Genomic DNA, 13,672 nt, shown 5'->3' on the forward strand with positions numbered 1-13,672 from the left:
ATTAATTATTATAATTTGACATCTGACGATTTCGTTTTTCATTCTCTTAAGTACAAAAGTAATTCTTTTAATTATTGAAATAATCAGGTCTGAACTAAAAATAAATCAAATAGTTGATTCGTATTGATGGACTGTTTGGTATAATTTGACTCTACTTAAATAAATTATATGTAATATTTTTAACATCGATGTTAGTCATTCAGAGCTTGTATTACAAAAATTTCCTAGTTTTCTAATCTACGTATGCTCATAACTGCATAAACCTATTGTGTGAGGTAAAGTTCATTTAAGTGTAGCTTCATTCTCCAACTTTATACCAGACATGTAGTTCCTTCGCGGTAACAAGGTGCAAGCTGTAATTCGAAAACGGAAGCATCATTTGTTGTCTTCCACGTACTACTAACAGTTCACAAGAAATGAGTCTTGGAAGGGTTAAAAATGTGGTTGCACGAGGTTAGTACTAGGGGCCTGGATATGTATGTATTGTTTTATGTACTCAAGTCGTGAATTTTCTACCCGTACAATAACAGAATATGTTGTCAGATTATATGAGAATTCTATTTCGGTTTACCATTGGTGAATAACGATGGCAAAGAACAGTTATTCACCGCACTTTTCTTCCATAGACACATACTTCTAATTTCCGTTTAATGAACGTATTTGCAGGTTAAAAAGCTATCTGGTATACCTATACGTAGATTAAAAACTCATGTAGAAGTTTAGATCCCAGTTCAATAAATAGTAGTTCTGGTCCGTCATATAACATCTTAAATGTAAAGGTGAAGATACTAATAAGATGAAAAGAAAATGCAATTTTGTAAAACTAGTAATTTCATGTAAAATTCTTAGTTATCTTATTGAGAGAAATGATTTGTAAAGATGGTGAACTGAATAATAAGCTTTTGACTGTCCGTTAAAATTAATAATTCCATTGTACAATAATTTGTTAATACAAAGTACTGTTTTAATTTTTCAGTTGGAAAGATTCAAAGAACCTCCGGCTTTCGGTCCTATGTGTGATCTTCTGTGGTCAGATCCTTTGGAAGACTTCGGTAATGAAAAGAACGCGGAACATTTCAGTCACAATAGCGTCAGAGGTTGCTCATATTTCTATAGGTATGTATTGAACTTTTTTGAGATTAGTTGCTAAGTGTTCAGATTAAATGTGACCAGTCAGTCAGTCTAGTATAGTAAACATTTTGACTTTTTTTAAAGCTAGCTGCGTCCATAGCTTTGAGATACTAAGGATTGATATAATGGGTTTATTACTATTTTTCTTTGTTTCACACTTCTTAAACTGAAGTAAAATAAGATCCAGTGATATATGTATAGATTATGGTTCAACTAGCATTTATCCCCCGCATGTTACCGCGAGCAATAGTTTTAATCTCATTTTATCCCTGCATTCTATTCCTCTTCGTCTTCGATATTGAATGTAAGTGGATAACAAGAACACAGTGTCATGGTTTTCGTTCAGTAGTTTCCATGATGTAGTAAAGAAAGAAGAGATGAAAGTTCATTTCCCTCTAAAGGTTCGTATTTGTGAAATCCCGTCCAATCCAGATGCTAGGATTCAAGAACATTTTACAAATTTTCAAAGTTCTACACCTGACAGTTTGTTAGATCTTGCGGACGAAAAAAAAAAAAAAAAAATCAAGGTCCCACCATTCTTCTTAGAATACGCAATCCCTGAAGCCTAGTCTTATTTACAGTATAGGGTGCAAAGATTTTTAACTTTTAAGGGTTTACGCATTATATTTTAGGAGATCTGGCGAACGCCAGAAAAGTTAAATTATTAAGACCCTCATCCTTCTTTAGGAGGTGCAATTCTCAAATCCTTTTCCTTATTTGCTGCAGATATAAAAACAATTACACAAAATTTCAAGGCTCTGTGCATAGTTGTAGTTCCGGATATGTGTTCAGTGAGTCAATGAATTTACTGTTCATACATGAATGTGTGACAGAGAATTATTTAAATTTCAAGACACACAGTTTTGACCTAATTGCAAGCAGTATTATTTTGCACTGTCTTGTTAACAGCAGTCTGAGATTGGTTTCACGATAGAACGGCAACTAGAATAAGATGATTTGCGTGTCGTGGGCATCGTATCCTACTTAACCTCTGGCGTGAAAGATAAAAATCTTACGTGAAGGAGAAAGTGGATCAAACAACAGTAAATAATCTTCTTGTGCTTTATATATATATATATATATATAATAAGATTTTGTGAAAATTTATAGTACGAACAGAATAATAAAACAGCGTAGGTGAAGAATAAGATTATATGAAAACTTATTTTTTTTCTTTAATACGTTACTTCCGATTGGAACAAGATTAATTTGAAGACATTGCTTTATACCAGTAACGTTGTGTTTTAAACATGCTGCTCTTTTCGTAACGGGCGTTTTTTTATGTAGTATTTGCAGAAAATTTATATCAACAATGTCATGATAACAGCTGCCTGAACTATTTGCAGTGCAGTAGTGATTTTTCATACAGGAAACTAAACAAATGTTCAGCTGTAGTATCAAGAACAAGGAAACACCAGGATACGGACAATGTGTATTCGAAATATCACAACAGTAGTAGGCTTCCGGTTAAGATTCTCTTTCGTTGATAGTTTCAAATCGTCAGCGGAGTATTTTACCGGCAGTTCTGTAATTTCTGTGGTCAGATTTTGCAAGAACAATTTGGTGACCACTTCTTACATGGGAAGTTCTGAAATCAATTCTCTGGTCCTTTCATCCTTACTATTATTTTCCAGGACTTTTCCTCAAATCTGCTACGCGAACAATTCCAACAACGTTTATGGGAGTTTACTCACATGCTACATGAGCTGTTTCATTTTATAGTATTGGGTACAAACTCTTCTAGTGACACACGAGTTCTAGTTTTCCTTCGTTTTGATTCAGGTACATCATTCAGTGACCTGAACCAGAAATACTATATAGAAAGAAATCCTTTAGCATGTCTTGAGGGTGACATTCAGCTCAGTTGAAATGTTTTGTTATTTAGGATAGAACCACTTAATATGACTGGCTATACTGATGTAATTTTCAAGAAATAGGAAGAGAAATATTTCAAAAATACTTAGAAAGAAAGAATATACAGATGGTTATCAAAATAATAGGAATACTGGAAAAGATGGAACTTATATTAATATGAGATTGAACCACCTTTCGCCCTCAGAACGGTTCTGATGCGGCCTAGAATAGAATCCTAGAGGTCTGAATAATAGCAAGTGGAATATTACGCCATTCTACATGCAGTGCATCACTCAGTTATGTGATAGAGGATGGGGGTGGAAATATGTGCCGTCGTGTCTCCAAAACAAAACCACAGATGTTCAGTTATGTCCAGGTCCGGGGATTAGAACCAGGAGAGGGAGTTCAACTTCATCCCGGTGTTCCTGAAACCACATTCAACAGCTTCAACTGTATGGTTAGGCGCACTATCCTGTAATATGGCGTCATTACCAGGAAACATCGTCTTGGCCATAGGATGATATTGTGCCCTAAAATGACGACATAACCTCGGGCAGTGACGCTACTGTTAAGCTTCAGCACTGAAAATCAGGATATTGCAGCCACATCTTCACAAAGCCGCCACCATGTTTCACGATTCGGTGAAAATACTGCAGATTATACGCTTCTTTGAACATAAACACGTCCCGTGGTTTGAAATAGGGTAAACGGTGACTTATCCGACCCCATCACACGTTTGTACTCATCAGCGGTTTCGTACAACCTAACGTCGTATGTTCATGTCATGTGACTCGAGGCGGACTATGTTTCCACAGGCTGTGCAAAATGCTTCTTGAGTTCTTTCGTCACTTACACAGTCTCACGACTGTTCTGAGCGGCCAATCCGCTTTAATGCTTGCGAAACGTGTCACTGAAGTTTTCTTCCGACCACTTTGCCGATGTGGTTTTGCTGTTGTGAGCTTTGTAGGCGTAATCTCTACATACTTGCCACTTTCGTCACCATCGTACCTCATAACCAAGCGCCAGCAATATGCCCTTTTTGGAAATCAAAAGGTTCGCCCATTTTACACTATCACAGTCTACACAGCTCACTGCACACGGTGGTTCTAGTCCTTACGTAATACAGAATTTGCCCTAAAACAGCACCTCCAATATTTCGGCGCTGCGGTCACCACCTGACCGTTGCGAACACAAGACATGTGGCATGGTTTCATCTCCAGGTGTGTGTATTATTGATAACCCATCTGTATAGACACTGGATATGATGATTTTCTAGTCCATAGTTTGATTCACGAGATTCCGGGTACTTTTTTCTGCGGAAGAGCGGAGATTTTGAAATTTGAACGCATTACGCTGGTTCGGATTCTACCTGAAATTGTAATCATTGTAGCCTGTACTGAAAAGGAATGCTAAACTCGAACAACCAACTGTCCATAGAGAAAATGGGTACTACTGAAATACTCCTATATTAAGATGAGTGTTTTGTACTAACATCTTCGTTGGCGAAAGACTGTACATCATGTACCTATTAACTGTCTTAGTTTAATTATAGTCTGAAAGATTGCTTCTCAGACAATGTGTAGTTAATGGGTTCATATATGAAGGAAATATCCTTTTTGTCAATGCTATATTCTCTAAGGTTCCAATTAAATGTGCTTAGTTCTTGGCATTAATGAAATATCTTGATCTTCATTGGTGGGTCTTTAAATTTGGTTTGTACTTAGAATAGGTTTTTACGGTTGATAACTAGGTACGTGATAGTGATACATTTTGTGACGTAGTGGATATATTCTGTCCCAATTTCTCAGTATTGGTCAATAGTAAGACAGCCAGTTAGCTTATATCTTTATGTAGATATGTTCAGTTAAGACAAAGCATGATTTTTGAATGACAAACTGAAATTCGAGAAGCTACACGTCTCACAGGCCAGTTTAACATTTATTAAGTATATTTTTGAAGAAGTATTCTGATGCTTGTGTGGTTTTGTGATTTACTGTCGTTACTGATCTCAATTTATTCATAATTGAGTGCTGTAATGTTATATTATCAAGTGACAGTACTTAGTGCTAAAAGGATTAATCTTCCTTTTCTATGGTATTTTATCACATTCATGGTGCACTCATGTCCAAAATTATTGTCGCGTGTCTATAAACATGTTGTTGTAGGAATATAATTTAATAACGAATTCGGCCGGTATTTCTTATTATGTTAGTATGTGCATAATCGGCAAAGACATGTATGTAACAAATTTCATGTCGAAAGAGCAGTAAATAAGAACAATAAAACGAAAATAAAACTTTCTTGTCCATTTAGCACATTTTGTTTTACTCATTCTAATTTTCGTATTTATAATTCTTTTTCTATGAAATTTGCGACAAATATACATTTCCCGATTATACTCATAGTATCAGTATTAAAAGTACTCTACAAAATCATTATCAAATTATATTCTTACAAGAAGACAGTTATAGATATGCGACAATAATTTTGGACATGAGTGTACATTTTTTAAGTCTTACAATCTGATCTTGCTTGTTCTTCTGTTACACATGATTATTTATATAAGATAATGGTTTTTAACGAGAAAGTAAGTTGGGCAAGGAAGCCGAAGGAGAAAAAGATAAACAAAATAATTTAGACAGAAACATGGAACGTACGTACGTACAGTGTTACAGGAAGAAAAATCTCGAAGAAATAGTGAAACATAATAATCTAGATTTTATAGGAATTTGTGAAATAAGGTAAAAAAATGAAGTTAGGAATGCAGTGAAGGATATAGGATGTTTTACTCTTTACTAAATTGATACGAAGGATGTTCCTAATAATATAGAAGTGATACTGATTAAACGACAGGAACCGAAGGTAATAAAAATAGAATATATAGATGATATTTACAAAGATCAGGCTGCAGAAAAAGAAAAGAAATATTGTTGTAATACAGTCATACGTACCAACCACTCCATACATGCATAGCCATTATGAAAAAAAGAAAGGAAGCATAAATTGTAAGAAACCAGCTGCATGGATATAGAGTAACTTTTAATGATGTAAGATAGGTAAGTATTGTTTATCGTATTGTTTAGTATTGTTTAGTAAGTATTGTAAATAAGGTTAAATATGAGAGAGGAGAGGGTAGATCGGCTTTCGTCGACAGAACTTTCCAATGATGGAAAACACGTTCAACTAATACAAAAAAGAAAGACATACCTGGTAGTCTCCATTCGATGGACAGTGGGTACACTCATGTCCAAAATTATTGTCGCTTGTCTATAAATATGTTGTAGGAATATAATTTGATAACGAATTTCCCGTTATTTCTTATAATGTTAGTGTGTGTATAATCGGCAAAGTATGTGTATGTGTCAAATTTCATATCAAAAGAGCAGTAAATAAGAACAATAAAACGAAAATAAAACTTTCTTGTCCATTTAGCAACATTTTGTTTTACTCATTCTAATTTTCGTATTTATAATTCTTTTCCTATGGAATTTACCACAAATATACATTTCCCGATTATACACACAGTATCAGTATCAAAAGTATCCTGCAAAATCATTATCAAACTATATTCTTACAAGAAGACAGTTATAGATATGCGACAATCATTTTGGATATGTATACATGCTACAGGATAGAAACTGGAATAATTGGGAAGAACCCAAAGGTTCTCTTTCTGATCTGTATTATCTTAAATCACAAACTTATGTTAGCCGAAATAAATACACAACTAAAAAACGTAGTCCAGAGAAAGAAGAAAAAATGTTGGATGTTGAAAAGTTGAAAGAAGAGAAATGCTAAATCGATTTACAAGAAAGTTTGAAGAAGAAAGAGATGGACTAATATGTAGTGGGAATACGTTAAACAATTCGTAAATGAGACTACAGAGAAAGCGGTGGGATGCTGCACAGAGAACATTCCGAGAAGAGATACAGAGAAAAAAAATGAGGAAAAGTGTAGAAACGAAGTTGAAAGAAGAAGAAAATATGAAAGGAAGTTAAGTAAAAATTTTGTAGTATAGGAATGTTTTCGTGATGTTTTTTTTTCTTTCGTTTAGCCTGATTTCCTAAGGTGATCTCTTTATTGACCTAGCTTTTCAAATAATCAATCAACAAATTTTCTCCATAAATAAGTCGTAGGATAATCATGCTTTGGAATTAATGATGGGTTTACTACGTTGTTCAATCTATAAGTTAAGTAGAACTGAAGTTTGGACGACGTTAATGTGCAATTTCTTTATTTGCAGTTATGCTGCGTGCTGTGATTTTCTTCAGAATAATAACTTGTTATCCATAATAAGAGCACATGAAGCACAGGATGCGGGGTAAGTTTGCTTTTTACTTTTATCAGTAATGGTTTAAAATGTAATTTCATTTGTAGAATTGTATATTTGTTGTGAGGGAATGCTACTCATATATTCTTAACCTAACATGTATAAGTTTACACGCTAGAAATTTAAACAAGTCTAGACATACATGTATCGACAATAAGTTCAACTTCTTTTCTCTTAGTGTTCTAACTGCTGTTCACTGTTTTATTTAGTCTAGGAATTAATTCGTGCGGTTGGTACGCACACATTGAAGCTGTAGTACAAACACAAAATACATAAATACCTTAAGAAAAATATTGTCCATCGCTAGCCACCACTTTCGCCCATCTGTCAGGCAATGTACGGATTCCGTGGCGAAAGAAGTCCTCGTCCTTGGAAGCGATCCAGTCAGAGACCCATGTTTCGATATCTTCTGAATAAGTAAACCGCTGTCCAATCAAATCGTTGTTCATGCAATCGAACAAGTAGTAGTCCGAAGGAGCAACGTCTGGTGAATACGGCGGGTGGGGTAAAACTTCCCATCCGACATTTTCTAAATAGGTTTTGACCGGTTTTGCGACATGTGGGCGAGCGTTATCATGTTGAACAATAAGTTTATCATGTCTGTTCTCCCATTCTGGTCGTGTTCTGGCCAGAGCTTGCTTCAAACGCATTAATTGTCGTCGATAACGTTCTCCATTCATAGTTTCACCCGGTTGCAGCAGCTCATAGTACACCACACCTTTCATATCCCACCATATGCACAGCATAACCTTTGCACAGTGAATATCTCGTTTTGGTTGTGATGGACCTGGTTCACCTGGTTTCACCCAGGCCTTTTTTCGTTTAGGGTTCTCGTAATGGATCCACTTCTCATCACCCGTAATAATTCGATGCAGAAACCCCTTTCTGCTCTGTCGTTGAAGCAGCAATTCGCAAATGGTTTTTCGTCTTTCAACGTCTCTGTCTTTCAATTCATGTGGAACCCAATGTGACATCTTTTGAATCATTCCCATGGCTTTCAAGCGTTTGGAGACTGTTGTTTGATCAACGCCTAATGCTGCTGCAAGTTGTTCCTGCGTTTGACACGAATCCTGCTCGAGCAATGCTGTCAATTCTTCGTCTTGAAATTTTTTTGGCTGTCCAGCTCGCTCTTGGTCTGCCAAGCCGAAATCACCACTTCTAAACCGTGCAAACCACTTCTGACACGTTCGCTCAGCTAGAGCATGGTCACCATACACTTCCACCAAAATACGATGACTTTCAGTCGCACTTTTCTGCATGTTAAAGTAATGCAGCAGGACACCCCGCAAAAACACTTTATCAGGCACAAATTGCGCCATGTTCACTTAACTACAAACTGGTGTTGTTGACGCTTTAATCCACTGCCCTATACTACGAACGATACGCGATGACAGGGGTTTGCAACACATGTGTGGATACACGGAACTGTGGGACGCTCCGTTCGTTGCGCCATCTCTTGTCCACCCGCACGAATTAATTCCTAGACCAAATATTATTAGATTAATAAACATATTACCTGACATTTCACTTTTGTCTCTCGAATTCGAATGCTGTATCCGTACCGATTTTTTTTTTTTTTTTAATAAGTGATTGTCTTCTTTGTGAATGAAAAAGTACAAAATATGTTAATAAGATATTATAAACAAAATTTCACTTCCCCTCCCCTTTTCTTTGTAATAAGATGAACAAGTTGCCGAATGTGAGAGATGGGAAAGGTTTTTAAAGATGACTCGTGTCAAATACAAATTCCAACCTCACCATTGCTCTTTTTAGCTACTATCAGTAACTGCTACCAACCATAACTATGTATATTATCACTTTTTAATATTGTAACTAGCTGAACCTGCGCTAGTGAGGCTAGAAGTCTTGGTAAAAAATTTTAAAAAATCTGCAAGGGATATCATAAAGGGGAGATTTTTTCGATTTTTTTTCTCAATATCTCGCACCGTTTGCAAGATTTGAGCCTACTTCCGGTTGGAGTTTCTAATTCATGTATGACCAGTGTTTTCTTTCTTCTTGCATGCGGTATGTAATGAGCAAATACATTACATATACAATTAATTATAAAGTCAGTTATGTATGGTGTTCATTAGGCAAAACACTCAAAAAATAAAGATTTATCTTAAGACTCGAGAAATGATTATCCTTCCTTCCTGAAACACATACAACCCCAATATACAACATTGTGGTGTTGGAATGTATAACGCATAGGATATGATGCTTTACTTTTTTTAAATTTCAACGCTTCCAGTGTACCCTAAAAAAAAATGTAATAAAGAAATAATGGCCATGATTTTTTTAATCAATTAGAACTGTCCAATCTACGCAAAATTTTCAATCGATCAGTGAAAACATCATCTTTGTAGACCCTGTAGTTTTCGAGATATTGTCGAAAGGATTGACCACAAACATAAACGTCCTCAGCATATAGTTTAAAAGAACTCGGAAGATGGAAGCACAGTTCACATGCATTGATTTTAGAGAAGGCTTATTAAAAACAAACGCTTTGAACAATAATTTTGCATCATAAACTTTATGAAAAAGATATAGTTAACTAATTTAGACTATTTAAAGTACAAATACTTAAAATGTTTCTCTCTGTTAAACGTGAAATCACTCATAACCGTAAATGAAAGATTTGAAAGCTGAAGTTATAGGTTGGAGCTCAGGCGCTTTTAATTTCTGTTGTAGCATTTTAATAAATATTTTTTGTAGGTTGAGTCAATAATGGACCAGGAATCTAGCCCTTCACCGATTTATTTATAAGAATACAAAATAGTCTTTGTGTTTTACAAAGTTGATATATTAGAATCTCCCTTATGACCTAAAGGAAGTAACGTTTCATACAGGAACCCCTTCGTTCATTGCAGCCACCAGGGTGTCTTGTAGCGACTCCAGGTTATACTCCTAGGAAACCTTTTCGGTTCATGGCAGCCACGTGAGTTATGGTTTGTGTTGAGGAATCCCCTTCGCTTCAAAGCAGCCTCCAGGGATGTTATGATAGGATAGGTAGAGAGAGCCCCTTAGTCCAATGTGACCTCCAGAGCTGTTGTGAGTTGGCGATCAGTGGTCAACTGATGCCTCCTTACTCTGTGGTTCCTCTTTTATAGGCCCTCTTCAGGTGGCTCGTCCTCTTTCGGTTCCCATCTTGTTGATCTTCGTGTCTTCCTGTTCAGTGTATTGTCTGCTTTTTTATAAACGTTAGCACACATCGTCCATAAACAGTGCTCGTGTTGTGATGTGGGGATCCTTACAATGTGCATTCATTATTTATGATTTTTAAGTTTCTATTTACTGGTTTCTGTAGTTCTTAAATGTTACTTGCGCTTCCCAGCTTTTGACCCTCCCCTGAAGTCTTAGTCACGGAGGATAAAAGCAAGAAGAAAAATAAAAACATTAGGAAATAAAATAGAACGGACATACCAAGGTAAAAGCGAAGCTGGAACAGACTTTTGTCAAATTCAACGATCAAACGTCAAATGATTGTGAGGCCAGTTTCAATAGGGTGGAATCGATTTGTGTGCTCTTTTGTTCTTTAGTGGAAGATTTCGAACTCATGGTGGTATCTCTGTTGTTATGGCAATGCTGTGCGAATTTTCTAATTTCTGCTTCCCATTTATCACTTAACCAGTAGAATTAACATTCAAGAATTACAAAAATCTGTAAGTAATGGTAATTAGAATTCCTAAGCATGGTTATAAATTTTCTGATTTTATTTATTTATTTATTTTTAAGTTTAAAGACCATAACTATTGAATATTAGGCCAAAAAAGGAGCTTCTATATATAATATGTACAAAACATGTGTATATGAATGTATATTCTAGCATAACTAGAACTCCAGGGGCAATTTCAACCAATATTGGCAGACATATGACTTTCAATCTTAAAAAAAAAATGGAATTAAGACAACAAAAAGGGGGAGTTTGAAGGGGATGACATGTAAAAAAATTCAAAAGACCGATGTTAGTGATGAGTGTGCAGTTCACAGATTTTGGGATCGCTAAAATGAATAGTGACGCTCACAGTGCCCTAGTCTAAGTTTAGCCCCATCTTCAGAGAAGTAAAAAAAAAAAAAAAAAAATGTCAAAAATGTCTTGATATTGTTGTCGAATTCATAATTTTCGAGGTTGGAGAAAACGGCTGACTCATTTGAAATGTTTTTTGTTACATAGTACACAACTCAAGCTCCGTTTTTAATCATATCAATTTGATTACACGGCGTATTCTGTGGAGTTAGGATGTTTCAAATTTTATAGCAAAAATAGAGTATCTTATGTATTTTTCTCATTACACTTTAATTGAAATACGTATCCTAAGGGGAAAGAGGATTCAAATATTTTCCATGAACCTTTTCCTCCTGTGCGAAAAACTGTAATATCAGCTAGGGTATATAGGAGTATCAACAAGGGAAGGAATATAGTGTATCAACATGGAAAATCTGTATTGTTTAGCTGCTATCTAAGTGGATTTGTTGTATTTTTACTAGCGAATGGTAATTGATGTAGTTTGAGTGTAATGCATGGTATAGTAAAAGGATAACATTGATGTTACTGAGCTTGATTTCTCAATAATATCTCATTCATATTGTTAAACAGGATTGAAAAATATTATTTTTCCTCGTAACTGTTTTAAATATTGCAAGCAAACTTTGCAACACATTACACTTTTCAATGGAGATATATTCAGGCACCTGTAACCAGAACTACTCCAAGGATTGACAAATTTAAAATAATAATAAACCTGGAAGGAAATTTCTGTATTTATCCCAAATCCTCTTTTTCGTACACTGTGAACACATGCGCATGGTACCATTTAAAAACTTGTTTCATCTGAAGAAAATAACGTATTTAACCAAGATACTTGGATTAATAGTACTGTGTTTGGGAACTTAAATTTCACATATCATACGTTTTCTCTATTATATTTGAGATTTGGTATTGTCAAATATAGTTGAGAAACATTTGTTCCCTCGTAACTGTTCTACATATTGAATGACTTGGCACATGCATTACATATAGACCGTAGTTTCTTTCAGAGTAGATCATATTCGGGTGCGGTAGACGGGGCCACCCTAGGAGGCACCCAGAGAGAAATTTTCCCTTTTACCCCAAATTTTCGTTCTCGTACATTATGCACACATGCTCATGGTACTATTTGAAAATTTGTTTCATTCTAAAGAGTATGACGTATGAACCATGATACTGGAATGAATTACTGAAGCAGTGGCTACTGAAAATCAATTTTCCTTAGGGAAGAAAAAGAATCCTAAGGGATTAAATGCAACGGTTCTAATTACTAAAAGGCATAATTTTTCATGAAGAGGAACTAGCTTCATGAAAGAAAAGAAAGAAAAAAATGCCTACAGAACTAAGTGGTTGAAGCCAAAAAAGTCATGGCAACTTTTTTGTGAAAATGGGAACGAAGTGAGAAATTCTGAAATATGCAAATAAAAAGTTAGTATATAAACATTACGTGTGGGGAATTTAATGAACAGGTATATCCCCTTTATGATGCAGCACACGAAAGAATTGTTAGTTCTGTGTGTGTTTTGCCTCGAATTGCAACACTACAATTACGCGTAAAGCCTAGAAACACACACCAGTGGCTATTCAAGAGAAACGTTCTGAAAGTCTACACGAGGCATTCATCCTTCATGACAATACAACAACCCATATCGCTGTGTGTGGGGGGGAAGGGGGGGTAGAATCTCGCGCGAAGGGAATGAGTAGTACCTGAATATCTACAATATTCGCCAGACTTATCGTCTCGCAGTTTCGAGTTCATACCAAAACTGAGGGATGCATTGCGTGAAGCACGAGAACATTGTCACATCATTACCCATGAAATCAGGAGATTCGCATATGGAGAGATCACGGGTATTCGACGCCTTCCACATCGTTAAAACTCGAGATGCTATTGGTATGTATTTCTCGCCTATATGTATAATTGTGATTATACTTTCAATTTTTTGTGATGTTGCAGTTGAGGTAAAACATGTATAGAACCAACTGTTCGTTGCACTAATTTTTCTCGTGTTATATCCTGGTGGGGATATGTATGTACATCTAACTCCATATGTGTAACATTTACATATGTACTAACTCTCAATTTGCATGTATCAGAACATGTTTCCCAGTAAAAATAAATTGACGCATATTGCTATTACAGTAAAGAAGCGTACCTGTTGCATGCAATTTCTTGATTAGTTCTGATTATAGATGTGGCGTTGCGTATCAACATTTCGAATCATTGTTTTTAAGCTCTTCGAGTCATGTATTGCACGTAAGGTAAATATGGATAGAACATTGTCAAAAGTCAAGTTATCAAGTGAAATCCATAATAATGATAAAGTATA

The 13,672-nt window shown here is 35.6% G+C and overlaps 1 protein-coding gene across 1 annotated transcript in view; it reads left to right on the forward strand.

The window, feature by feature from the left end:
• The window catches only part of LOC145660529 (serine/threonine-protein phosphatase 2B catalytic subunit 3), a 412,317-nt gene that overhangs the window by 319,046 nt on the left and 79,599 nt on the right, over positions 1–13,672 (forward strand). The window contains exons 6-7 of the mRNA XM_081725713.1: positions 977–1,116; positions 7,229–7,306. Of these exons, the coding sequence (XP_081581839.1) occupies positions 977–1,116; positions 7,229–7,306 (218 nt within the window). The remainder of the gene's footprint in view (positions 1–976; positions 1,117–7,228; positions 7,307–13,672) is intronic.

This window comes from Thermobia domestica, chromosome 1 (assembly GCF_964235325.1).
Source record: "Thermobia domestica chromosome 1, izTheDome1.hap1.1, whole genome shotgun sequence".
Lineage (NCBI taxonomy): Eukaryota > Metazoa > Arthropoda > Insecta > Zygentoma > Lepismatidae > Thermobia > Thermobia domestica.